The following is a 27,823-nucleotide window of genomic DNA, read 5'->3' as shown; positions in this document are numbered from 1 at the left end:
ACCCAAACCAGTCTGCGATTTGTCGACTCTGGGGTGGTGACACGACAACCCCTGCAGTGGAAGAAAAGAGAAAAGTTTAAGGGGAGAGGGGAAGCCTTTGGTTTCAGCTGCGACGGTGACAGTACCTAGGCAAAGCCTCCTGTGGCTGTGCCTATGACTGCGGCTATGGCTGTGGCTGTGGCTGTGCTTGTGGCCGTGGCTCGTGGCTGTCCCTGTCCCTGTAGCTGTGGGGGCGCACGGCAGCAGCGCGCTCCCGCCCTCAAGGCGCGCTCCCGCCCTCAAGGCGCGCTCCCGCCTCCCGCGCGCCCCGCGCTCACCCGCACGCGCCCCAGGCCGCGCGCCCCCCGCGCAGGCGGGAACCCTCCCTCCCTCCCGCTCCTCCACCCACTGCGGAGCCGCCGCTGATTGGTCCGTGCCCCGGCGGCGCTGGCCAATGGGGGGCCGGCCCGGGACCCCGCCTCGTTAGTAGGCGCTGGCGGCGCCGGGCCGGCATGGCAGCGATGGCGGCGGCGGGGCGGGCGCTGCGCGCGGCGCTCCCCGCCGGGCTCTGGGGCCGCCCGGCCCCGCTGCCGGGCGCGCCCCGCCGCACCGCCGCGCACTTCGCTTTCCAGCCAGACCCGGCGCCCAGAGAGTACGGTGAGAGCGCGGCTGGCCGGGGTCCACCCCGCGGGCCGGTCTCAACCTCTCTCTGCCGCCGGGTCCGCCCTGTCGCCGTGCCTCCTTAGGCGGGGCCGCCAGCAGCCCGGTCCGGGATGGCAGCGGGCAGGCAGGGCCCGCCGGGGGCCCGCCGGGGCGCTGCGGGCCGGCCCCGGGCGGCGCAGGCATCCGCACGGTCGCGTGACCCCGCTGCGTCCTCGGCACTCCCAGCCGGGGGTTTTCCGCAGGAATCCTGGGCTGTGGGTGGGAATGCCCTTGTGGGCCGCTGGTGGGGCCGCAGGCCGCCTCGGCGGTGGGGTGGCGAAGTGTTTTGGGCTGTCAGAGCCAGAGCTGCGGTAGGTGGGCCCATCGTGTGCTCAAACCTGCACGGCCATCCTCGGCCCCTGTCCTCTACCAGGAGCTTCTAGAAGTAACTTACTGACTTGACATCTGTCCTGGTTTTTGTGTTGCATGCTTAGGTCATGAGTGTGATAACAAACCTATGATGAATAAAGACTGCTGTCTGCTGAAAGATTGGAGGTCATCCTCGTGGTCACATGGTTGAGACTAAACACAGATAACTTGGAAATGAGCAGCGCATGGTGTTTGACTTTTATTTTTGGGATGTGTCCCTCCAAATGGCTAGTGCCAAGTTCTGAAAGAAGCCTGCTGGCTGCAGAACAGCTGCTTCTATCACGTAAACCTGAACCTAACTATCCTCTAGAAACCTTGTTACTTGGTTGGATACCTTGTTGTTGCATCTTGATCATGATTAACAGAAACAGAGTTTCTGCTAATGATAAAGATATACCAAGGTCCCACATAGTGAAGCTTGTGTATGGCAGGTCCCTGCTTGAGGTCATGCGAAGAAGCTCTGGGGTGGCATGCCATTAATTAGTAGAAAGTTAATTCCCTGTGACTTAAAATACACTTCAAAATTCTGTGGAAAAGCAGTGGAAGTGAAATAAAATTATAGCAATACTGCTCCTGATATTGTTGAGATATTGCTTTTCCAACTTCATAGGTCAAATCTAAAAGATACAATTAGTTCCCCCTTTCCTCTGTGGGGTTTATATGAAGGCCTGTGTTATAAGCAAGAGAAGCAGGTTAGAACTATCGTAATACCCATTTATTTATATACAATACTGGAAGGATGTTATCTTGTAGAAAAGATAAACTAAGTACTAATGTGGATGGATGGCTAGGGAAAGAGGGAAACAGCTGCCATTCCCGAGCTTTTATTCTCTTTTTGTAAGTTTTGTTCATTAGGGCTTTTGTATAACCGGAACAGTTCTCATAACATTTTCTTTTCAGTATTTTCCTCTCCTTGAAGGGCCATGTAAAGTATAACAAGTCAAGTTACCAAGCACAGGAATGTGTAGGAATGCAGCTGCTCAGATGTAGCATGGCACTAGTCTTCAACAAAAAAATACTAACATTAATTAATGATTTAGAAGAAAGGGAAGCTGAATGTTTGTTGAGAGGTACTGTAACTACTGGGAAAAGGATGTAGTTCACCTTTCTGAATTCTAACACCTATTAGTTCATGTGGGATCTTCATCTAATTATCTTATTTATTTATTTAGCACACTGTGTGTGCTGGAGGTGGCATTCTCCTGGACTGTAGATTCTAGTCATGACTTAAGAGATTTTTCCAGTTAAAGAGCTACCAAATTAAAGAGCAGCCAAGCAATTTCTTACTTGGTTTCTTTTAAGAATTATTTTATTTGCTTGGAGAATCTGAATTGGTCATTGTAGTGAGGACTAGGCTACTGTTTTGGTCCATCTTTGCTTTCAGGTCTCCTTGTTTTTCACAAAAGTGCAGGAAGGAAGAAGGGCATTCTGGTAGCATTGTTCTAAATTAAACAACTTACTTTGCTTCAGCACGAAGTTTCTTTCTTTGAAGTATGAATTTGAAACTTCAGACACTTACTAACTGCAGTGCAGAGAGCAGGCCAGTGGTCTTGAAATTTTCTGATAATAATAGATGTCTGTAAATGGGAAAGGCTGGAGCTTAAAAAATGTGATTAAAGAATGATAAAGTAAACGTCAGTGAATTTTCTGGGGGGGAGGGAAGATCCCAGTCCTCAAAATGGTGATATGTTGGTTTCTTCTTTTGAAAAGGAAGACATTCTTCCCAGTGCTTGACTGAGCTTTGCAAAGCTTCATTTGCTGTAGGCAAGAGCATAGATTTTTGAAAAAAAAAAAAAAAAAAAAAAATTGGAAGTGGAATTATAGTCCTTGGGAAGGCCAAGTATACAATGCTCAATCCCATCTATCCTATAATTTAAGTTTATTCAACAAATGAATCTTGGGTATTCCTAACAGGAATCTTGTTTTTGATGGTTAAATTTTTAGACATGTTTGCACCAGTGTTTTCTAATGTACTTCATGTTTTGAACCAAATTAAATTGCGGAATGATCACTTTCACACAGGGCAAACTCAGAAGATGAATCTCTTCCAGTCCATAACAAGTGCCTTGGACAATGCTTTAGCCAAAGATCCAACTGCAGGTACTTTATACTTGTTAGTGTATTTTGTTTTATATAAATTGTGTTTTGGTTTGCCTATCTGTGTACAATATTTAATGTATTTCTCATGCCCTGTAAAGTTTGCTAATAAGTTATTACTTCACTTTGATCTCAAATCTTAAAAATGTGTTGCATTAACAGATTACTAATGGATTATATGGTCTAAAATGTAGTTGTATCTTCTGTATTAGCTCTGTGTATTTCACTTGAAGGTGAGGACAGAAGATACATTCTTTAACATGTTTAAAGTATTACTGAGGAGAACTGTCCTTGAGGGCAGCTCGAGTCCCACTAGTAGGAGTTTTAAAAATGTAAACATTACTTTTACATTTCTTAAACTTTCTGTTCCCTAAAACTGGTACGTTTTTAGAGACCATATATTCCTCTCTACATTCTGCTTTCTTCCCTACTCTCCAAAATGAATTTATAGGTTTACTTATTTCTGTTCATTGTTAAGCGTAAGATTTGCTAGGCTTTTGTGGTCTGGATAACCCATGACTTGGAATATGCTACTTCATAATAGCAGGATTTAAAAGGCTTATCGTAAACTATTACACAAAGATATTTACTCCACTTTTAATTCTTGTATACAGTGGGAGGCCTTTTGCTTCTGGTGTCCTAATAAAGGCATGATGATGGCCATTCAGAGATGCTTCATGCCATGAACACACCTGCTAAGGCTGCATAATCTTGTGTAATTTCGGGTTTTCTTTTTAGTTTGTTAGTAGCCCTTTTTGGCACTGCTTGAATCACTGCTCAACCTAAAGTTTGACTAATTGTCTAATCTGTTGGGACAAATTCCATCTTGTCTGTCCAGTACTGTGCCTGTGTACATTCCCTCTCAATCTCAGCTGTTTTAGATGCACCTCGATTAGATTAAATTTACACAATTTAGGGTAAATTAGGGCCAATAAAAGATTTTATTACCATTTCTGTAGAATCAGACGTATAAAAGCAAGTAGAATGTTAGTCCATCAGGAGCCTAGACTCATATATAATCTTGAGCCTTTAGAGAACCAGTTGCTCTAAGGTTCCAGTCTTGCTCCTCAGCTTTGCAGGGTGTAGTTTTTGTAAAGCAAGACCATGTTGGAGTTCTACAGTCCAGATATGAGTTCTCAGAATCACTGCACTTACTGAATTAATTAGGATTTTTCACAATGGAAAACATGTATTTCATATGTTTTTAGTTGTATAGGAATTGAGCAATTGTTGTTTAAATGTGGAAATCCTCATACTTGTGTTGATGAGTATTAGAATGTCTCCAGGAAAATACATTTCAGTGGCTGAACTGAATGAGTAAATCCATTCAAGTTTGTGGATATCAGCATTAAATGGGAAGATTTTTTGTAGATGCCAGCTGGCTCTAAAGTAAGGAGCCATATGGTAACAGAATGAACTTGCAAAGATTTTAAGTACGTAAAACCCCACTCAAATTATTGTTAAAAATGAGAGAAGTGATTTAGGGACATAGTTCAATCATACATTCCATGAGTGCATTCATTTTACATCTTTATAGAATTTATATTTTTTAAGTAGTGTCACTGATGTGATTAGCACAAGTATGTTAATCCCTTTTAGTGATTCCAATCAGAAATTAATTTTATTTCATTAAGAATAGTATTTGAAAGGCAAGAAGGTTAACTTATTATTTTGTGTCCTTTAGAATGTATAGAATATTGAAGAATTGTGGAATAATCAAAACTGACCCTGGTTCATGCAAACAGCTATTAGCGATATTGATGCACATCTTACATGCTTAGAAATTTGAAATGGGCAATAGTTGTTTCTGTGAAACAGATAATGGGTAACAAAACTGTTTTAAGAAAATTCAAAGAAAAAAACACAAACAGATTAGTTAATATGAAGCTAAGTTTTAAAGGCAAATACTTTTCATGATAAAACTTTATTGACTACAAGAATAGTAGTGTTAAATACTGAGAATTGTCCTAGTTATTAAATAGTCATCCTTTCTGTAGAGGAGTTCCTTTGAAGTCACTCTTCAGACTGTTTTGAAGTCTGGCAAGTATGTTTGGAGAAGACTTGACATATTGGATTGACATTTTGAAAAAAACTTCAATTTGATGGTTTTCAAAACATTATATTTATTGAAATCTGTGGATGGAGAATGAAAATGGTTACCAGTTGAAGCAGAAGGCTTAATTTCAGTGACTCACTTGTGACTGAGTGTAATTGCTTTTTGGAATTTTACTCATTTAGTTTTAGACACTATGTTACTATAGGATATATCAAAAAAGTAAATAGCTGATGAAAGCCTAACAGAATAATTTTCATTAATTCTGTTTTGAGACAGCTGTGTTAGTGTTCTGATTCCTAATTAACCTTGATTCTTCATTTGTTATTTTCTGGCCATGCATGAGAAATGTTTAGATCTAGATAAATCTTGAAGTGGAATGAAATGTTAGGAGTTACTTTTGTCAGTGTCTCATATAAAAGCTTTTGAAACATAATTATTTAAAAGTAAGATGTATTGGAGTAATGTTAGCCTCCCCTACTGTTCTTATTTTCAGTTATATTTGGTGAAGACGTGGCCTTTGGTGGAGTCTTCAGATGTACAGTTGGCTTGCGAGACAAGTATGGTAAGTTTATATAATTTATAAATCTGACATCAGTTTCATATTAACATCTCTGCTCTTTTTTTTTTTCACCCATTTTGCTGTGAGAAGTGTTGTTACTGGAATGCTAAAAAACCGTAAAATCAATGTTTCATGTATGCAGGCTAATTAGTGTAGAGCATTTTACAGGTCTTGAAAGCTGGTTGTGGAGACAGTAACATGATACAGCTTTTAATTTGGCAATTGCTACTCCCCCACTGGGCTATTACAGAGAAGAAGAGGTTATAACATATTAAGTTTCAGCAGCTTACTTTCTTCAAGGTACAGAGATGACTTGGACCTTTTGAAGCAAGTGATTAAATTTACTTAACGATAATAATGATGTGTTACAGCCATCTTGGAGAACAAACTTCCACCTTTTTTTTGAGTAAACTAAAAAAGGGACAGGACAAAGACTATACTTCTAAGAAGTTTCAGAAACACAACCATATTTAGTTCTCTGCTTCAATTGTCTTGTGTTCTTGCTCTCTAGTTTACATGTTAATGTTCAAATAATTTGCATAGAACTTCTGTTAGCTGTGATCTTTAGTGTTGCTTGTTGAGACTGACTTACATTTCTGTAGCTGGTGTGATATGTTGACTGTGCGTACTAGACTCCACGTGAAAACCAGGCCTCTGAGACAGCAACCAGATGCTGGAAACATAGGCAACAGATGTTATTTGGGAAGTAAGTAACAGGAGCAGATGGTTGCGTAAGGGACCTTCTTGGGTTTTAGTTTAAAAGACAGAAGGGACAAACTTTATATTGTTAGGGTGGTGCTTTGAGGGTCATTTGATGGGCTTTTTTGATGTAAGACAGTCATATAATACTGGAACAAAGGAAAGAGGTTAAATAATCTTTGTAGTAGCATCTTATTGGTAGAATATTCCAATGTGCCAGTGCTGTTCAGAGACTCTATGATGGCCCTGACTGCTCTGACAGAGCACTGGGGGTTTGTTGAGGGAGTGCAAAGGACTGTTTGCACTGTGCTAATCTGGATGATAACCAGCAGTCACAGCACATCAGCAGCCTAGCTAGAGTCAGGTTTATTGCATGGGTATTATAACAAAGGTTTTAAATGAGATTTTTGAGGACGCTATGATGTGACATCAGGAATATTTGGAAAGAACCCTTTTAAAATATAAGAGGGAACATAAGAATTGTATTTATATGAAGTACAATTGTACTTATATGCATTGAACAAGGATTAATGAAACTAGTATTGCCATTTACTCAAAAAGGGTACTGACCTCTTCAGGGTGAATAAGAGGATAGGTTTGATGAAGAAAAAGTAAGTGTTCTTGTTTCAGGTGATTATAAAGTAAAATGGGTGAATATATAAAGTGCTGGTGAGATCAGATTGATAAGGTAAGAAGGTGTCTCTGCATTCATTCATACTATTGCAAAGATCATACTTGCTAGAGGAAAAGTGTTGTCAGCTAGAAGAGAAGGAAAAATTTGAGAAGCTTTTCACTGTTTTCATACATTAATAAAAAGTTTGTTGTACAGATTCTGGTGTTTAGGTCTAGTTAATAGTGATTAAGAGAGAAGGAGGTGGAGAAGGCACGACTTGATGTGGTGGTTTGACTCTGGCTGGAGGCCAGTACCCACCAAAGCTGCTCTAGCACTCCGCTCAAGTGGATGCAGAAGAGAAAATGTAATGAGAGGCTCTTGAGTTGCTACAAGGATATGAAGAGGTCACAAACTGATTACTGCCATGGGCAAAATGGACTTGACTTACAGAAATCGGTTGGATTTATTATCGATCAAAATCAGAGTAGGATAATGAGAAGTAAAAGTCATCTTAAAAACACATTCCCTCTACCCCTCCCTCCTTTCTGGGCTTAACTGCACTCTTGATTCTCTGCCTCCTCCTCCCACCCAGTGCCACAGGAAGACAGAGAATTGGAGTTATGGCCGGTTCATCACTTGTTGTCTCTGCCATTTCTTCTTCCTCATGGAGAGGAGTGCTTTCCCTGTTGTAACGTGGAGTTCCTCCCACAGGAGACAGTTCTCCATAAACTTCTCTAGCATGACTCCTTCCTCTGTGCTGCAGTTCTTCATGAACTGCTCCAGTGTGGGCCCTTTTCACAAGGTGCCCTTGTTCCTTCAGAACAGGCTGCTTCAGCATAGGTCCCACATAGGGTCACAAACTCTGCCAGCAAAGCTACTCCAGTATGAACTCCTCTCTCCACAGGACTGCAGGTCCCGCCACAAGCCTGCTCTGCTCTGGTGCAGGTCTTCCCATGGGATTACAACCTTTTTTTTTTTTTGGACATCCACCTACTCTGATGTGGTTCCTTGAGGGGCTGTAGATGGATTTCTGCTCCCCCATGGACCTCCATGGGCTGCACCAGCACAGCCACCTCACCTTGGGCTGCACCAGTCCATGCCATAGCTTTGTTTCATTCTTTAATTTACTGATCTTGCTGGTGGGCTCATCCTTGGCCAGAGGTGGGTCTGTCCTGAAGCTGACTGACATTGGCTGTGTTGGACATAGGGGAGATTTCTGGCAGTTTCTCACAGAAGCCACCCCTGTAGCTCCTTTCCCTTCTATCAAAACCTGGCCATACAAACCCAATACACAGGGAAAATAAAAGTTCTTTATGATGCTGCTGAGGTGCCCATAAGTAAATGAAAGACAATATCTGAAATACAAGTTTGAACAGAAAGAGAGTCTGAAGATAAGGTCCTGAATTTAGGACTCGTTTACAGAATGGGAATTCAGTTTTATAAGGCAGATAAGAGGACACAGTTTGGTCAGCTTCTTTCTTCATTGATAGTGAAATTCAGTAGAAAACAGGCAGTGGCTGAAGAGGGAATGGCAAAAATGAACTGAAGAATGTACTGAAAATATAGTTACAATGCTGAGGAGAAACAGAAAAGACTGAAAATGCAAAAAAACTGAAAGAATACAGTATTTTGAGGGATGTGTCTGCCTATCAGTGCAGTTTCAGAGATTAAATAAATTCTAGATGAAATGCTTGTTTTATAAAATACTAGACTCCCTGTAAAATAAGGAGGAATTCCAGATAGAAGTGATAACCAAACAACCTGATGACTCTTAGGAGGGAGATTACATACACTTAGTGACTCTTTCCCCATCTCCCTCCTGAATTTACCACCAAATTATAATAGGTGATGCAAGTAATGTAATATGAAATTATTTCTATATGTTGATATAAAATATGAAAGAATGAATGGGTTTTTTTTCTCCTCTCCTCTCCTGGAAGAGAGACTGAGTTTTGTTTCATTTGTTTAGTTTCTTTTTCATTTTAGATGAGTAAAATCACTAGGTGGCAGTCTGTGCCTGTAAGTTGTTATTTTGATACAAACTGATAGTCCATTTTTAAGCACTTTATAGAGGTCAGGGTCTAAATATAATCTAATATTACAGTAGGAAGAACTTAATATAGTAATACTTAGTGGTAGTATTATAGAGATGTTGGCTGGTGTCCAGAATGTTACTGAAGTCTCTCTGGAGAGACAGAAAAGAAATTTTTCTATTAGAAGAAATTGGGCATTAAATATAAAAGCTGCTTTTTTTTTTTTTTTTTTTTTTTTTGCAGTGGAATGTCACATTGTATAAACATAGCCAGAGGCCTGTACTAGTAAGTGAAGTTTGACTTTTTAAGGAAATAAATGCAACCTTTTGATCAGATGAATTTTTAATGTGCTACCAGGAATTATGTTTAAAAATATTTAATTAATGAATTGTATGTAAATAAGTCAGTGTGTGGTAGTTTAATTTTCATGATGGTATGACTAAAGATAGCGTGTTTGTTCCTATACATCTTATGTCAAGGTCTGAAATACATTATTCCAGTTTTCTGGCATTGAGTTGAATGTTTAAAAATCTGTTGCTGTATAATTCTGAAAATGAGTAGACATTCTGAAATATTTATATAGAGTGCCCTTTTCAGATAAGGGAGATAAATGTTGTACAGTTTTTTTCCTTTGTCCCCTCTCTGTGGTCTAGTACACTGGAAGGCATATTCATGTTTTATTTTTTATCTGTCAAGTTTTTGATTTTCACTGTTTTGCAGAAGTTACATCCTCTAACCTCTAGAGTATCTTTATTGAAATAAGGAATGCCTGCTGTTCCATAGTCCTGCACTCTGGAGGTGTTTCCTGTTCTTAGAGCAGTGTGATGTAAACTGCCTACTGTATTTCTATAGCCTAGGTAATGCATGCAAACATTTTTAATTTTTTTTTTTAGAGGGGAGTACATTATTATTATAATCCTTCAGAAAAAATGCTGTCCATTTGTCTTTGAGTCTGCAAGTGGATTTGAAACAATGATCTTGAAATGGGAGTATATATCCTGTTGCTCCGCCTGAAGTGTGAAATAAAATTTCAACATGTAAAGATCAGTATAATCCACATGACAGAAATATAGAGGAGATCAGAGGTAGGAATTAGATAATAGAAGGTAAAGAAATGGGAGGAAAAAACAGAGGTAAAAACAAGGTAAAAGTGGAGAAAGTGGACAGAAGTGAAGACTGAGAAACAAGAATAGCAGAAATGGTGATGACAAGGGATGTAACTCAGAAGAATGCTAGGGCAGGTGTTTTTTGTGTAACTCAAAAAAAAAAAAAAAAAAGACTTTTCTATCCTCCTGTGGCCAAGAAATGAAAATTACATAAACAGGGAAGTGGTGTGTGTGTGTATATATATATATATATATATATATATATATATATATATATATATAATACTTTCCTTGAATGTTCTTTCTGCCATCCTCCAAACACCTACAACTTATCTGTAAGTGCCTCTGTGGTGATTTGACCTCAGTGGTGATTTTTCTTTCATACCATTCTGGCCTGCACTTGAAGGGAGAATCTAGTGTGCACTTGCTGCCATGTCAAAAGATTGTCCTTAGTGAGGGTAAGGATCAGGAGCTTTGGTGAGCTTGGCAGGTCTTTCCCCATAGCAGTGCTTGAGTAGGGGCTGAATTTTTTTGGGTGTATATGTTCACTTTTACAGATGAATTTTGCAAATCTTTTGAGGTTCTGCTAAATTCCCTATTGTGCAGCAACCTGCAAATCCTTGTCATGGAATGTCCTCCTGTTTGCCATCAAGGGAGTTTAGATGACTGTGTAAGTTAGATTCCCATATTTGCAGGCCTGAAATGTTTTCTAAGTTTCTGAGCTATTGAAAATTATTTTTGACTGAAAGAATAGTGTAAATGAGTCTTTTACTTTCCAGTAGGGAATTCCTGAATAATGCCATTTTAATTGCCTTGCAACTATTTGCAAAGGCAGGTAGAATATGAATACTTTGAATGGGAGTTTTTATTTCAAAGATTCTCTCAGTTCCAGGAGGATGTCACTGTGCTATCTCCGACCAGAAGCAAATGCTTGCCTAGAGTATAAGAGAATTGGTCTAATGTTGTCCGTCGGGAGTTCTGAACTTACTCCACAAAGAGTTGACTGAGATTCCAAGGCTGACCTTTCTGGAGATAGAGCAGAAATGCTTTTTTTAGCAGTTGTTCTTTTGAGATGTTTTGGAATGAATTTGTCTTTTGCTCATGCGATTAATATGTCACTGTTTGGGATCTTCTGTGTGATTGCAGAGTGAACAAGAGGAAGATAGGTTTCTTCCTTTCTGGATTAATGCCCCATCACCAATTGGAGAGTTTTTGCCTCATGGCTTTTAATTTATCTGTTCTGTTTGGTCTCTGTTATTGCTGTTTCCCTCTTTTTGTATGTCAGTGCACACAGAGATGTACTGCCCACAGCAGCTTATGATACCCTCAAACACAGTCAATTAGAACAAAGTGCTTTTCCCAAGGTTTTTGTGTAACATTGCTGAAATGTTCTAGAGGGATGTTTGCTGCCATTATTAGCAATGCAGTGTTGACTGTCAGTTTGTGGCCTGACATAGTCCCCAAGTTTTTTTCTAATCTACTGCTGTGCAGCCACTAATTGATTTTTTGCTGGGTGGATTCTTGATAAAATGAAACTCAGCAAGAGCAGCTTGTGTCACTCCTATATGTACGTAAGATAAAGCAAAATCAATCTCAGATCATTTCCTTTTAGGTAATACTGAGGTACATACATGGCCAGAGACATTAATACATGCAGATAGTAGTAAATGTGTAATAAGTAGCTTCATTTTTCTTTCTCCTTACTCATTTTACCATTTTGTCATGTAGAGTGGAAGGGGAATGCACAAATAACTTGGAATTTAATTCTCTTTTTTCCCTAATATTTTCAAGCTTACAGGATTGTTTTATATATAATCCTTCATGTCTATGATTATTACTATTATTATTTTGATGCAGCTAGGAATGTAAATATAGTTACTAGGATTATTTTCTTCCAAACCATATTTTAAAGAAAGTGTGAAATAGATAGCAAGCAGATTGTAAATAGTAATTTCTGTCTATTCAGTCAGTTCAGGATATTTTCTTGCAAAATGATAAATCACATGCAAAAAAGGAACATCAAGAGAAGAGGTAACACTTGTATTGAATCCTATGAGAATAGGGAGAATTGAATCAGAAATTTCCCCTGTGGCAAATTTCAAACTCAGCAAAAAGCAAATGACTGAACTACATAAAAACGACAGTTGTAATTGTGAAAGAAAATATTATCCTTATGTTCCTTATGTCAGGATGACCTAGCCACATTAGCAGTCAGCTGATGCTTTAAAAATTATTTTATCTCTTCCATATTTGTTTTTCTTTCCTTTTTGTTTGCCTTACAAAATTTTCTCTCTGAAGGACAGGGTATGTTTTGGGACAGATCAGCTGGCAAAGGCTGTTTTTAGCCTTCAGGGGTGAAGTTTCTCTGGCTTTCCTACATGCATGGTCCCAGTGCAGGATTATTGTTATGATTTGAAGCTTTTCTTTATTGATCAATTTCTCTGAATGGTGGCTGCTGCAGCTGGAGGATATAGGGCATCCAAAACCGGATACTTTACTCTTGTATTTTACTGAGTAAAACATGGCTGCTTACAGCTGTTACATCCCATGATAATGCTAGCTTGTCATGCAGCAATAATGTTTATTTACAACACTTGATCCACTCTAATCCCTGATTGTTATTCTGTAGATCTTGTGTCTAAGGTGTAAACACTTGTGTGAGTTTTCAGGGAACACTTCATTCTCAGTAAATGGATCATTTATTTATAGTCCAGTAAACTAATTCATGAATCTTTGTTTATTTGACCAGGAGATGGCTGTACCTAGCTATGCCCAAGGGACACCAGCTTTTCTAAAAAAATAGTAGTAGTCCTTTGAAGATAAGTATTGAGCACGATATTATTCTGTGAGATTTAGCTGTAGAAAACTCCTAAAAGCAAGTTCTGTGTTTTAAGTGAAAGCCTATAAAGGAAAACATGGGTGGGAAGATAGAGCTGTCCCCATGTTGTTATGGTATTTGGTGAAGCTTGTTGACTGAAGTTTGGATGCGCTTGCAAAAACTGCTTAATGTCCTGATGGCTTTTAGTAGCATGAAATGATGGGAGAACTTTTTGATGCTGAGTTAATAGAAGTAGATATAGTATAGGGTTGTTTTTAAAAAAATTCTGATAGTTTGCCTCCAAAATACATAAATTACCTTAAAATGTTTATATTGTAAATATTTTTGTTGGTGATTTCAGGACATTTTTTATTGTGTAGACTACACTTAATGTTACTGGTAAGGGAGCAGATATCTGTCAATAGAAATTCTGGGTTGTTCTGGTTGTTCTTGTGGTCCCAAATGTTACAGTAGCAAAGGTAAGTACAAGAACACAATTTGGATGGACTGTAATACAATACATTAAGGAAGTGTGTTCTGCATCCCAAAAGCTACTAATTTAGCTGGGTCTTAATTCAGCAAATGGGAAGACACTCTGAGGTTTTTATGTGGAATTTTGAATCAATCATGGTGTCTTTCACATTCTTTTAAAACATAACCGTAGGCTATTATGAGGAGGAGGAAAAACTCAGCTTAATGTAGCATAAGTGTTAGGACTTTACTGAATAAGCAGAGAGTAAAATGTTGTCTTGATGGTACAAAAGGAGGCTACAAGCTTGCTGGAGAAACATGGTGCTTCTTTGGCATAAGTCCTGGTCCTTCTTAAAACATTGCGTGTGGTAGAAGGAAGAAGTTCAGAATTTTTGACATCATGGACATAAGCTAAGGGTGGAACATTTTATTCAGAGTTCAAAATGACTATTGAGTAAATTGAGTAAAACTTAAACAGCCTGGGGTTTGGTTATTGTTATTTCTTTGTGCATAGATTTAAGTGGAGAATTCTGCAGCCTGCTTGCCTGGTTCTTCCAGAACAGTTTGGCAAGACCTGGATTTGTTCTGATTTATATAAATGTCTTTGAACAGTAACATCTGGAGAATGTGTTCCAGACTCATTACACAATAGTACATTTTGTTCATTTTCATCTTAAATAGCCAATTCTTTTTTGAAGATTTACATTTAGAAAAAGAAGAAAACTTGTTAAAAAAACTTTCTACACCTTTTGTATCTCTGGGATAATTATATAAATCAGTCGCTGTCAAAGCTACATAGCTTTTATTTTAGTTTGTTTTTTTTTCTTTCCTTTTTAATTGTTCTGATAGTGTGCCTGGTGTGAAAATTGTATTTTATTTATTTGGGGCTTGCTGATATTTATTATGTTTCTTTTCCTATGTTGTAAACCTGTTTCAGGGAAAGAGAAGGAATATATTTTTTAATATATAACTTGATACTCAGTGCAGAATAAAAAGAGAAAGCTGTTCTCACATTTTTAAGATATTTCAAGATACATTGCTGGGCAAAAAAGTATGTGCTGCTGAACTGCATAAAAATGGAATTTTCCACTTCAGAAAATACATGCAGTGAATCATGTAAAAACAATATTTTGATATGTCAAGGAGGATGAAACTTCATGTATTAAAGACCCAAGATGGAATTGATGAGTGTAACTAGTCTTTGCAGTCTGTATTAATACCAGGTCTGCAAGCACATTTTGCGTACTTTCTTTTAGACATCTCTATGCCTTTGCAATTCCTTAGGTGGAATTAAATGATTCTCAATTTCTTCGGTTACTCCTGCATTTCATTTTTATGTTTATTTATCCCACTCATCAACTGGGGATATATACCATATGTCTGTTTTTTCAACTCTGAGTTTGGTGGTAAGAGGGTGGTAATTTCAATTTAAGAAGGTTCTGCAGGCTTTATTACAGGGAAGAAAACTCTCAGTTTTCTTGGAAGTAATTTGCTTGAAGCCTAAAAGGGTGAAAAAAATCAAGTCTATTATCCAAGTTTGGGAATTGTTTAACCAGATTTGCAGCAGAAGCACTTTGAGGTGCAGGTTAATTTTATTTTGACTTGATTCAGAGCCATCTTCCAGTGACCAGGTTGATATAACATGCTAGTCATTTATTATAAAAGATCTCTTTTCTTTTTAATTTGCAGAAGCATTAAATCATCAAAACCTGGCACAGGGTTTTCACACTTAGATGGAAGCACCAAGTATAGACTAATTTATTAAATTTTCTTTTGCACATGCTTTGTGTTATAAAGAGACAGGCATGGTTACCAGTGAGATTTGTGAGATGGTTTTCATTACTGAAATCCTTGCTGTTGTGTTGAGAATACTTGCTTCACAATTTCGGGTAGAGCCAGCATGCTTTCACATTTACTATAAAATACATCTACACTACTGATACTGAGGAATGTGACAGAAGGTAACTTGTATTTGGCATTTTCGCCTACTCCGTGATTTGTCATCCAGATTGTGTGTGCAGCTTATTACAGCAGAATTTTCATTAACATGTTGCAATACATAGCTTTGACAACTGTTCTCTGTTTCCTGTTGATTCTCTGTCATGTCATGTTGCAGACGATGTGAAAATGCATGGAACTGACCTAAGCCTTGTAAATTAAGCTGGTGTGTTGTCCTCTGCTTATAGCCACATATAAGTATTTGGTAGATGTCAATTTTGGGGCATATTTTTGCAAGTAAGCACTTGGTCATCTGGTATAGCTTCTTATATCAAACTGTGTATCAGTTATGCTTTTCTTCAAGTGTACTTCTCATGCAGCAAAAGTTTTTTGTAGTTGACAAAGGAATGTTATTAATCATAGCTGGAGGAATATTTGAGTGCTTTGTCCAGTTAGGCACTGCTCTCTTTTTATTTAGGCTGCAACTGGATGTATGAGCAGATTATGAGGAAGATATCAGTGTGGAGTGGGCAGTCTGCATGAATGTTTAAACTAGCAGTTCCAGCTCAAAGTGCTCTCAACAAGTCATTCTCTTACTCAAGATGATGTGATTTCCTTCCAAGAGCTCATTAGATCACAACTACTCATTCTGCATGAGTCCCTTAGAAAAGAAACAAGAAATTCTGGTGAGAAAATCTGCCACTGGGATATGAGCTTTTTAAAATGTTTTCCTAAGAGTGTGGGTCTGAATGAATACTATTTATCAATGTCATGAATTGGACAGGTAAAAAGGACAGGCATAAAAAGTTCTGGCATGTAGACCTGCTTGGGGCTGTTAATAAACCATAGAGGATTATAAGGAGAAGACTTTGAAAGTCATCTGTTTCAAACTAGTCAGTACTCAATACAGTTGAGCTTAGTTTGTCTGTGGGTCTTGTCCAGGTGAGTTTTGAACATGTCCAAGGCAGGAACTTCTACAACCTCTTGGGACATCATATTCCACCATGTGTCTACTGTCATAGATTTTTTCTTTTTTATAATTTGTTTACATTTTTGCATCATTCTTTCACTTGACACTGTGTACCTGAAAAGAATCTGTTCTTCTCCATGTTCATATTATTGCTTGGCTGCTCTTCCATTGTGGGAAGATTAAATGACTTGCAAGATTATCAGCATTCAATGCTAAAGCCAAAGCTTTGCATTAACCTCCCCCAACTCCTCCCACTTCTTCCCTGAGAAAGGGGAATACATAACATATTTTAATATTTTTATTTTATTCCTTAGCTTTTGTTGGCTGCTAGTTTGTCACAAATGACAGGAAATCTGAACTGTGGTAGAGGGCTAAAAATGTAATCACTCTTTGCTTTAGGAAGGCAGAGGTATCTATGGAGTTTTTCTGGGTCCTCTTTAATCCAAAATTCTGTAAGCCTGACAATAACATTATTAATGTTATATTCATGCTGTGAACTTTCAGAATTTACTAAGTTTTAGTAGAAAGTTTTCCTTCCAAACCTGAAATTTGGTAAGTGTGCAGATTATAAGAATTTCTGTCTATGGTAATCTTTTCTTTGTACTTCAGCAGTTCTCCTGACATACTATTTATAGTCTGTGAGAGTGAGAGTTAAATGGAAATGTAGTAAACAGGCTTTTCTCCTGAAGGAATATTAGGGAAGAGGAGGTGAAAGTGTAGTTGTGATCTAATAAGCTCTTAGAAGAAAAATGCATCATCTTAGGTCAAAGAATGACTTATTGAGAACACTTTGAGCTACAACTGCTAGTTCAAACATTCATGTTTCTTCAGATATATGATTTAGTAACTGGGGGAGACTTAAAATGTAAAAATATATTTCAGCTGTTCCTAATTTCCAAATTACTTGAAGTGCTTTTCTAAAGTGTTGGGTATGTCACATATGACATGTGTTGTCACATATGACATATGTGATAAACCTGTGAAGAATTCCTGTTCTTACCAGTTGCCAGGAAGAATAGGTGTCCTTTACTTTGGGCAACAGAGTGGTTTAGAAGAATGCATTTTTTGTAGGATTTTCTTTTTTTGCCCAAATGAAGCATAATTAGGCCTCCTGTGAACAAGTGAAACCAAGTAAGAAAGACATATCTGCCGTTTGATCTTTAAAACTTCTAAAAACTTCTGTCTAAAACTAGAATAGAAAGTCAGCTCCTTTGTTGCGAAATAAAGCATGATAGTGGATTTTGCACCAACAAAATAGGAAGAAGATAATTTTGTTTAGTGTGTGCAAATCTCATTTCTGACCCTGTTGTCAGTTGCTTACAGATTTTGGCAGTATGTATTTTTTACTAACTTTTGTATCTTACTGCCATAATGTGACATTTTGGAATATTTATGGAAAATATAATGGGAATGTGATGTACTTAGTTGCTAAATAATCAAAATTTGAATTACTTTTTAATTCAAGGTAACTAAATGTTGAAAATGTTTTGAAGGCATAGAGACTGTATACACAGTGTGTGAGGATACACGTATTTCTCCTGTTAACAGACCAACTCACTGCACTTGACTTGAGACTTTACACTGGTTTGACTGAGGGCTGAGACCTGGTCACTCAGCCCTGGGGTTGGCTGAGTTATGCCAGAGGCATGGCTGGGTCCTTGAAGCCTGTTATGAATGTTTGGGCACACACAAATGTTCTTGGCTTTTGCAGGATACAGGGTTGGGGAAGAATAGGAGAGGAGTATAGCTAAATTCTGTGAGTTGTTATTCCACGTGCAGTAGGTAAAAGTCATCTTCAGAAGTTAAAAGCTACTTGCATGTGAAATCCTTTTCATTTCATACAATCACTTTTCATCAGTTAGGTGAAATAATGTATTTTAACATGGATAGCTCTGGGAAAAGCAACTTTTTTAACAACACAGCATGTAAATATACAAGGTTTCAAGGCTGAGAGTTAAACCATCTCTGTGTCAGTGAGCCTGAAGCCCTGCTTTGGACAAGTAGCTTTGAAATTTCTGTATTCAGGTGTAAAGTTAATGTATATTTACTGGTATTCCCTTTAGGCCTATTTTTTTAAAGCTGGAGAACTGTGACTAGATTATCAGTAGAAAAAAATGGTAGAACAAAATGATTAAAACTAATAAGTTAATAGAACTACTTTTTGTTAATCCAGGAGCTCCAAAAGAGCTGAGTAAATTTACTTGCTGTTTGTCTTGCCCTCTTATATAGTAACAGAGAAATGGAAGACTACAAGTGTCACCAGTTGTAAAATGGGGCTTAAAAGGGATGGTGGGACCAAGAAGCTTAAATGTTGGATAGATTGTGTTAATTATGTTAAGAAATAAAATTAGTAGACTGATGTAGAAGTACATCTATGAAAAATCCTACATATTTTAAGGTTAAAAAAGGTCTTTAAAGGCAGAACTGATTGGAAATTAGTAATTCCTATTTGAATTTTCTACACAAAGTCCCTGGTGAGTACCAAAATAGTTCATCTTTCCAGTCCATTTTAAATATGCAGTCTGACTACTTTGGTTGAACTCCTGATATCTTCTTAGATATAGCTTCTTAGACTTTTCTGTTTGACTTCTTATGGGTGTTTTAAATGGAAGTTAGTGAGATCATTGGGACAAATAAAATGCTGTCCACATATATGATTAATACTGCTCAGTTCTGACATCTTTTAGGATGTGTTATGCATTTTTTTAACACAAGTGATGTAGAAGTATTTTGAAAACAAAGCACAGTTCTCCTTTGGCTAAATCACCAGCAGTACCCCTTAAACGACCCAAATGGTCCAGGGTGGACTCGTGCAGAGTGATATGAAATTACTCAGAGTTGGAGCATTGGGTGGTGTGTTAACATTATAGGAGATTTAATACTATTTGAATATCTCATTTTTTAAGTTAAATTAAGACAGGAACATGCCTTGTTGCAGTTACTGAATCCTGAAATATTTTCTTCCTGATGGCTTGGAACAAATAAAGATGAAGCAGCCAAAATATTAATGCACAATAATCGATTACAAATGTCTGTAAACATGTTCTGTTAGGTTGCTATGAAACTCTTTATTCTTGGCAAACAAGGAGATGACTATGAGACTGCCTTAAAGCTTTTGTCTCACACAAAGGGTCAGTGGTAATTTGAACAACCACGAGCTACTCTTTGTTCTGAAAATCACAAAGATCACTCATTTTTTATTTAAGTAAAATTGAACCGAATATTGCTTTTTTCTTTAATGCTTGTTCTTCATAATTTCAGATGTTCCTTGTGAGGGAAGACTTCTAGAGTGTTTTTTTTTTTACTTCCTTAACATGCATCTAGTCTTAATCCTGAGCTGTTGGGATGGGGGGATGAGAAGAATCATCCTTTTTTTTCATGTAACCCTCCTTGTTTGCCATATTGCTTCCCTCAGTAGCTGGCAAAGGGCACCGACCTGTTCAGATGGCTGAAACCAGGGATGTTTATAAAGCCAGGCAGGTTAATTGAAACGCACACCAGCGTAATGTCTTCCTGCAGAGGCTGATGCACCTGGCTCCAGAAAGTGCAGAGGTGCTACTTTCACCTGGGCTGACAAGTCAGCTCGTTGAGTTGGTGTTAGTTTTGAGCTGTGTGGCTGATGCAAATCATAGAACACATTTTAGAAAGTGTTTCTTTGTTGGTGAGGAAATGAAATATGGAAACACAAAGTATCTATGGGTTGTTTGTCTGCTTCAGTCAGATTTCAGCTGAAATCTGACTCAGCTGGTTTGCAGAGGGTGGTGTGAATGATGGTTTATAAAAATGGACTTCCTTTTCATGTTTTGAAAAAAAGTGAAAAATAAGAAAATGTGAAATAAAATAGATAAACATACATAGGCTTAATGCATGTAACTGCTAAATGTTTAAATATTTAGTGCTATTTTTAGTAATGATTTTCATATTGTATCAATAAAAATAGAAGGTTAAAGCAACACCATACAATTTTTCATTCTTGGGGAAATTAATATATTTGTTTTATCCTAACAATGTGTGTGTTTTTTTGTCATAAGGGGCTAGATTTTATAAAGAAAGCCCTACTCCTTGAAACTCTGCCCAAAGTTGTTTTCTGATCTAATATATAGTAAAGTGCTTTAGGATTTGCTTTTAAGAGGCCGGTATTATTGCTTTAATACTACAATCAAAACCATTCCTGAGTAATAAATTTCATTAGTTGAATTCCCTAACTCACTCTTCTCTGTTTTAAGTCCTAGTGCTTCAGAATTGTACCTTTAGTCCTGAAACTCCAAATTAGGTGCTTCACACTCCTCACATTACAGCTGTCTCGTTACATTTCACTTTTGCTTTAATGATTTTCACTTCATTTATTTCATCATACTCCATTTATAGCAGTGTGATACCTCTAATTTAATATTTTATTAGTATTTCAGCAGTTTTATTAGTATGTATTTTATATTTTGACTTCTAGTGTTACATGCTAGTGTGGTGGGGTTAACATGCTTTTAAATTAATTCACCACCCTAAATTGATATTAAAGAATTAATTTTCAAGTTTGTATCAATTATTAATTAAAAGCTCATTTTACAGGATTGTTCAAATACATTCCAATTTTTGTGTGAGGGTTATTTATTTATGGAACCTGTTCACTAGGCTATTTTAGTGTACTCTGAAAAATCTATTAATAAATAATAAGGTAGGTAAGCTATAAGTCTTAGATCAAAATATCCTCTAAGCAAGTGAAGTGAAAAATAGTGATCTGCTAATGGACTTATAAGAAGCAGGAAAGTAGAAAGAAAATGACAAACATTACCAAATATCTTAATAATGTTAATACATTTTTAGTTTATTAAAATAAGATTTGTTTTAAGTTAAAATTAATTGTGTCAGTGCAAGAGAAGGGAATTGAGATGGCTAATTCATGGTATGCTAGATAAATAAAAGGGAGGGAAGGAAGTGTTTACCAAGTGCTTATGGTGTTACGGATGGACGTGGGTACAGGGCTTCTGCACCGTCACAATTGTGATGGTAAGGCTTCGGACAGCTGCACGTTTACACAGGAACTTTATTTTCCTCTTTTTTTGGCCATGATGTCTGTCAACGGAGACAGTGCACCGGAGGATACAATATAGGAACTGAGATTACAGTGCCTTCAGGAATGAGAACAATTTACACAATAAAGAGTCTCTGTAGGGGAAGAATTAATCTTGGATTCTCTTTGTTTCCACTTTCTTGTATGAGAAATCTTGTATGGTGTGTCCTGCAATTGTGGCAGCTCTTTGGACTTGATGTTGGCTTGTGTAGCCTCACTGATGCCACCAATATTGTAGTATCACTTGATGGTATTTCTTTTTTTACTTGCTTTAAATGAATGTTCCTGGTGGAAGGAAAAAAAGGAAAGCAGAGAGAGAGATCCAAAAATGTATTCACTGCTCTGTATATATACACACATATATATATATATATATATATATATATATATATATTTACATACACATACATGCATATGGACAGGATACAAGAGGAAAAATGTGAAAAATGAAAGATGTGTCCTTTAAAGATTTGTAAAACATACCTCTCTGTAGTATATTGCAAATACAGCCTTGAACAATGTTTTTTCCCTAATCATACCTTTCTGAAAAATGTTAGCTTTCCTTTTTATAGTTGAACTTACAAATACTGAAATTAGAAGTCCTTGTAGTAACAGCTTTCCCACTTTTTAGTTTAGTCTGTTTTTTTGGTTAGTTTTTTCATGGTTATTTTGTTATTGTTTAATTTGTTTCATAGCCACTGGTGTGCACTGTGTACATTTTTTCCATCCAATTTGAAGTCTTGGCATTTTCATGCATGATGGATTCCTATAGAAACGTACTGTCTACCCAGTGTTCTAAAGGGAAGAATTAATAGTAGACTGAGATTTTTCTCCTGTACTCCCTTGGCAGAAAATTACTGCTGGCAAATATTGTAAATATGTCTTATACAGGATATTAGTAGTGGTGTTTCATCTTCTTCCTACTCCTTCTTGTTCTTAATTTCATGATCGAACAATTTTGTGTGCAACCATCTATTTGATGCATATATGGGATCTGAATTTACTGTGACACAGAAATATTTCAGGACTAAAGTAACCTTTTGCACTCCCACAGGGAAGAAAGGAAATCAAATGTTTTGGGTTTGTAGCAGGAACTGCAGTTCCTTGGAGACAAAGCAACTTATATAAATGTGTCCTTACCTTGGGAGAGAAGAGTGTTAAGAATGGGCACTGCTGCTGGGGAGTGTGGACAAGAGGCAGTGTGCTTTTGTACAGGTGCTCCTGGACATCTGCCTGCTTTTGAGTAGGGACAGTTACTTGTCAGTGCCTGGAAAAAAAAAAAAGGGAAGAAACAAGATCTATCTTTATTGTAAACTTTAAAAAATGCATGTTCACTCCCATATAAGCATGGGGGGTATGCATGTTTAAATCATGTTGAATATGTCAGAACAAATTTTCCTTCAAGTGTTCAGAACGTTGTAAATTATAGAAACTGTTCTTAACTTTCATTTAGTTTCTCCTTTTCTTTCTCTGAGTTGTTACAAGTTAAAGTATACCTATAATGGATGGCTGTTGTTGTTACACCTAAAAAAAAGCCCATCTAAACAGCCTTGTGCTTAATTGTATGTGACTTGTTTAATAGTAAAATATTTCTGAAACAATATTTTTCACTTAGAGCTGGTTGTATTAAAGGAATTTTTTTTTTTTTAATATAGGTAAAGACAGAGTTTTTAACACCCCTTTATGTGAACAAGGAATTGTTGGCTTTGGTATTGGAATTGCTGTTACAGGTGCTACAGCCATTGCAGAAATTCAGTTCGCAGATTACATTTTTCCAGCATTTGATCAGGTTAGTACTAAGAAATTTTAGAGCAGTTAAAATAAATCTTACAACTGTTTAAATTACTTTTCTGTTAGCATTAGTACTTGGTTTGAATATATAATTTTTGCAAATATAACCACAGCTGTATTACTAATATTTATGCATGCTTTAGGTAAACAGGCGTAAACTGCAAACAGTGCTAGTGCTGTACTCTAAACAGTAAATTGTACCATGGCCAATTTGAAGGCTTATTAAATAATGGAAATTAAAGATCTGGTTTGAGGCAAAATACTGTTTGTTTTAATTTTTGGTTTTGTGGCTGTGTTGGCTTCAGCAACCATAAATTCAACAACCTATGTCTTCTGATCACAGTCTCATTTCTACATACAGCTGCAGCTGGCTGTGTCCACAGGACAAAGTACAGATCTAGACAGGGCTGACTGACAGTATAGAATGATGAAACAACTGGGTTATAAGGCTACCCCTGAGACTTAGGCATCTAACTTGAGCACAATAAATTATTGGTTTATTTGCCTTGGAAAAAGTTTTTCTTTGTGCTGACTTACAGTATTCCTTTGCTTCTAATTTCATCCTTTGAATCCCATGGAACAGATGATGTAGTTACATTGCATGTATTGAAGTGTCTTGATGCATAAGTAGAGGTATTGGACTGAATGTTATTTTTGTATATAAATCTTCCCAGATTGTAAATGAAGCAGCAAAATACCGTTACCGCTCTGGAGATCTATTCAATTGTGGAAGCCTCACCATTAGAGCACCATGGGGCTGTGTAGGTCATGGTGCACTATATCACTCTCAAAGCCCAGAAGCCTTTTTTGCTCACTGTCCAGGAATAAAGGTATAGTAACTCTTATTTTATGAAGATTTTTGTTTGTTTGTTTTGTAATGGACCTGACTAGCAATGACTCTGGGCGCAGACAGGGGAAGAAGAGTAGATGTCAGTCCACAACAAAATATCTGAATATGTTAATTAAAAACTGTCAGAAAACCTAAACTCTGTTAAATCTTCGAAAATTTATAGCCATTAATTAAGCAATCTTTGGTACACATCATTTTGTATTTGTCTGTTTTTTGAGCTACAAACACATATTTTACTTAGTTTTAGGTTCTCTACTATACTGTACACAAAACTAAGTACTAAGTACTTAGTACTAGTAGTACTACTTAGTAACTAGTAATTTCCTTTTTATTTATTAATTTTTAAATTTCTGCATCTCTCAAGTGCATTATTGAATTAATTTATATGAAAGACAGGGGTGAGCAGCAGGCACAAACTGAAAGACCAGAGGTTCTTTGTGAACATGAGGAAGCACAGATTGCCCAGAGAGTTTGCAGAGTCTCCATTCTTGGAGGTACTCAGAATTTGTCTGCATATGGTTCGTGGCAGCTGGATCTGCATGGCTCTGCTTGGTCAAGGGCATTGGACCAGATGACCCTCTGGAGGTCCTTGCCAAACTCAACTGCTTGATGATTCTCTGAGTGAGAACTTCAGGCAAGCTTTCTGCCTGAGATGGTGGCTTCCCTTGAAGTGAAGATGCTTAGTGCTTAGGTGGATAACTTTCTTAGAGAAAGCAAAATGCAAGATCTAGTCATCTCAGATCAAGAGAGCACTGTTTGTCAGGCTCTCTGTTTTTTCCTGACCAAATTTTTGTCCGTGAACTTGTGCTTCTGGGTTAGCTGGTATCCAGTCATTAAGAAATGACTCATGGCAGATTAATGTGGAAGATTTAAGCAGAACCAGTATTTGTAGTCTAAAGACACATGTTCATTGTTTATGTGCTGTTTATACTGTTGTCTCTGTATGATTTTGGTGTCCTAAAGCTTCAGATATTACTCATCTACAGGAGGTCATAGCCATTTCTCCTACTTGTTCTTTTCTTAAATAAAAGAACGTATATTATTCACAGTTTATTTCATTATATTTGATGAATGAGATACATTGTCTTTGGGTGTGAGATACATTCTTGTCTTTGGGTGTTCTTTATAGTATTTGAGGTCCTCTTCTGAACTTGAAAGTATTCCTTGATTATAGACAAGCACTTGATTATAGACAAGCATATTCCTTGATTATAGACAAGCAATCTACAAAGTCTTTTGCCAGGTTATTGAATCAAATGTTTTCTAGAGCTTGTTTAAAACTAAAGTAGTTTATTATTGTATGAAAGCAAAACATAGCTTAGATAATAAAAATACTGACTCCAGGTCCAGCTAATTTCTGCTGATCTTGTAGGTCAATCTCAAATTTTTATATACTAAACCAGGGGATGAAGTTTAGTGGTCCACTCTGGTGATTAATACTCTTTCTGATTCATACCAACTACCTAGACTGATGGCTAGACTTATCAACAGGTTAGTAAGTCAGAATTTTATTTAGTCACTCCGTGTAATATAAATTCTTTGTTCCTAACTCTGATCTTTGTGTCAGTTTTTCACTTTCTTTCACTTTTCCTTGGGTAAAATGTTAAAATAGGTTGCTACCACTAAGATCTGTCATCTCAGTTAAAGGTAAAGGCACATTAATTCTGTGGAACTGATGGAGCAATCTTCTAGTTTTTTGTGCAGAGAAGTGTTTTAGACTCTATCTTTTGAGTATTATTGCTTTTTGAAAACAAAGTTATTCCTTTAATATTTTTTGCAAAGCTGTTTATTGGTGCAGTTCATAATGTTTCAAGATTGCAGGTATTTGTGAATAATCCTGACCCTTAAAAATGAAATAAAGAAGTTAAAATGAACCGGTGTTTCAGATGCATTTTCAAATGTCCCATATCTAAGCACATTTTCTTCATATTACAGGAGGAAAGTCAATGTCTTACATGCTGAGAAGAGTAGGGTTTGATCTTTGGAAAGAGTGGCTTTCAAAACAACCCTCTTATTAAACTTTATGAAAGGCTTCTGGCTTTTTATTTTATGTTTTTCTTAAGTGGCAGGTAGAGTTTGGATTGCTCAAGCCAAGGGGGATTTGTATAACTTTCGTTATTTAGGGGAAGGATTGTGGTCATTGGTACTTAGGCAAAGCTTATTGGGGTTTGAGAACACTACTGGGTGGTTGTATCTTCTGTCCACTGTTGTGAGGGTGTACATGGAAGACATTAATACTGATTCTCTGCATTCCATTGTACGAATATCTTCTCTTATGGTTAGAAGCTTTCTTTTTAATTTCCAGCCTAAATTTGTTCTTGACTAGCTTGTATATTTAACTTATCTGTCCTTCACCATCCCATTTATATCCTAAAGCACTTGTATTCTCTTTAGTCTTTTTGTTAGACTAAAGAAATCAAAGTATCAAAGAAATGTTGACAGTATCTGAAACTCTTTTGACATCTGTTTTATTCATTTTCTTTTCAAATGGTTGAAAGAATCATAAAGTACTCCAGTTGAGTTTATAGCAGCAATTTTTGCAATAGCACTAACAGTTCCTTGGCTATGTTGTTACTTTTTTTAGGACTTAACTGCATAGTATGCTAGTCATCTTTTGAGCAGATAATAAATTCACATCTGAACTTCTGCTCCTGAGTTCTAAATCTGTAACAAAAATTTAGTCCTTAAACATTTGACTTTGGGTATATATTTTTCAGTTTGTTTTTGTGAACTGAGTCTTTTTAGTATAATCCTCTCTAGTGTAGTGACTTCCAGCTTTGGAGTAGTCTTCATCACCTTGTTCTGACTTAACATCATGAATAAGGTAAATAAAGGCTGTCCTAAAAATGATTAATTCCTAAGGAGCTGTACTAGTGACATCCATGGGTAATTTCCCATGTATCTGTTACCAAATGCTTTGGTGAAATATTAATAAACTGCTTCTCCCTTGTTTAGAAAAATCACTTCTCAAGTTAATTTCATGTAATAGGAGACTTAGATTATGTTTTCACTCTTTTATATTATTTTTATGTAAATAAATATTACTCTCAAAATATATTTTGAAGCCATAGCTGTAGTTATTTTTTTTTTAAGTGCTTGAACTAATGTTTTCAGTGACTTCTAATGTAACAGCTATAAAAGAGTTTGCTGATAGGCATCATGCTGCATGTTCTAGCTCTTTGAGGTCTCTGGGATGGAAATCAATTGGTTCTTCTGATTTGAGGGAATTTGGCTCTTGGGTTCTATTTTCATTTAAACTGCAATAATTTGGTAATTTTCTTTTCATAATTGAAATTCTCTTAGATCATCCAAAGTTAGCTCTTCTATTGGCAAATGAATTATACTGTTTCCTTCCAAGTTTTTGAATTATGTCTGGAGGCCTTAGGTTTTTTTTTTTTTTTTTTTGCTTGATAATGATTTAAGGTATTTATTGGTTACTTATTTCCAAAATGAATAAATTTCAAGCTTCCGTCATAAGCAAAGAAAGTAATCTTTAAGTAACTATTTCATTTTGTAGCCTTCAAAACTTACTGGATTAAGTCTGAATACCTTTAAGGTCTGTTCTAATGAATCCTTAACTAAGTCACTGAGGATCACTCAGCTGCATTTTTTTTGTTGTACATCTATGCTAATTTTACTAAGTTTATGTATATATATATATTAATCTGACTGACATTCCTTTTTACCTCAAATGTTACTGTTAG

At 37.0% G+C, this 27,823-nt stretch overlaps 1 protein-coding gene across 2 annotated transcripts in view; it reads left to right on the top strand.

Annotated features, from left to right (window-relative positions):
• Positions 1-532: 532 nt before the first annotated feature.
• Positions 533-27,823, top strand: part of BCKDHB (branched chain keto acid dehydrogenase E1 subunit beta) — a 145,042-nt gene continuing 117,751 nt past the window's right edge. For both annotated transcript variants that reach the window (XM_021541605.3, XM_021541604.3), the window contains exons 1-5: positions 533-636; positions 3,073-3,150; positions 5,697-5,765; positions 23,134-23,267; positions 23,944-24,099. In XM_021541605.3, the coding sequence (XP_021397280.1) occupies positions 3,087-3,150; positions 5,697-5,765; positions 23,134-23,267; positions 23,944-24,099 (423 nt within the window). In that variant the 5' untranslated portion in view covers positions 533-636; positions 3,073-3,086. The remainder of the gene's footprint in view (positions 637-3,072; positions 3,151-5,696; positions 5,766-23,133; positions 23,268-23,943; positions 24,100-27,823) is intronic.

This window comes from Lonchura striata, chromosome 3, assembly GCF_046129695.1.
Source record: "Lonchura striata isolate bLonStr1 chromosome 3, bLonStr1.mat, whole genome shotgun sequence".
Lineage (NCBI taxonomy): Eukaryota > Metazoa > Chordata > Aves > Passeriformes > Estrildidae > Lonchura > Lonchura striata.
Note: the sequence above shows the minus strand (reverse complement) of the source record. Positions and strands in the feature narration are given on the sequence as shown.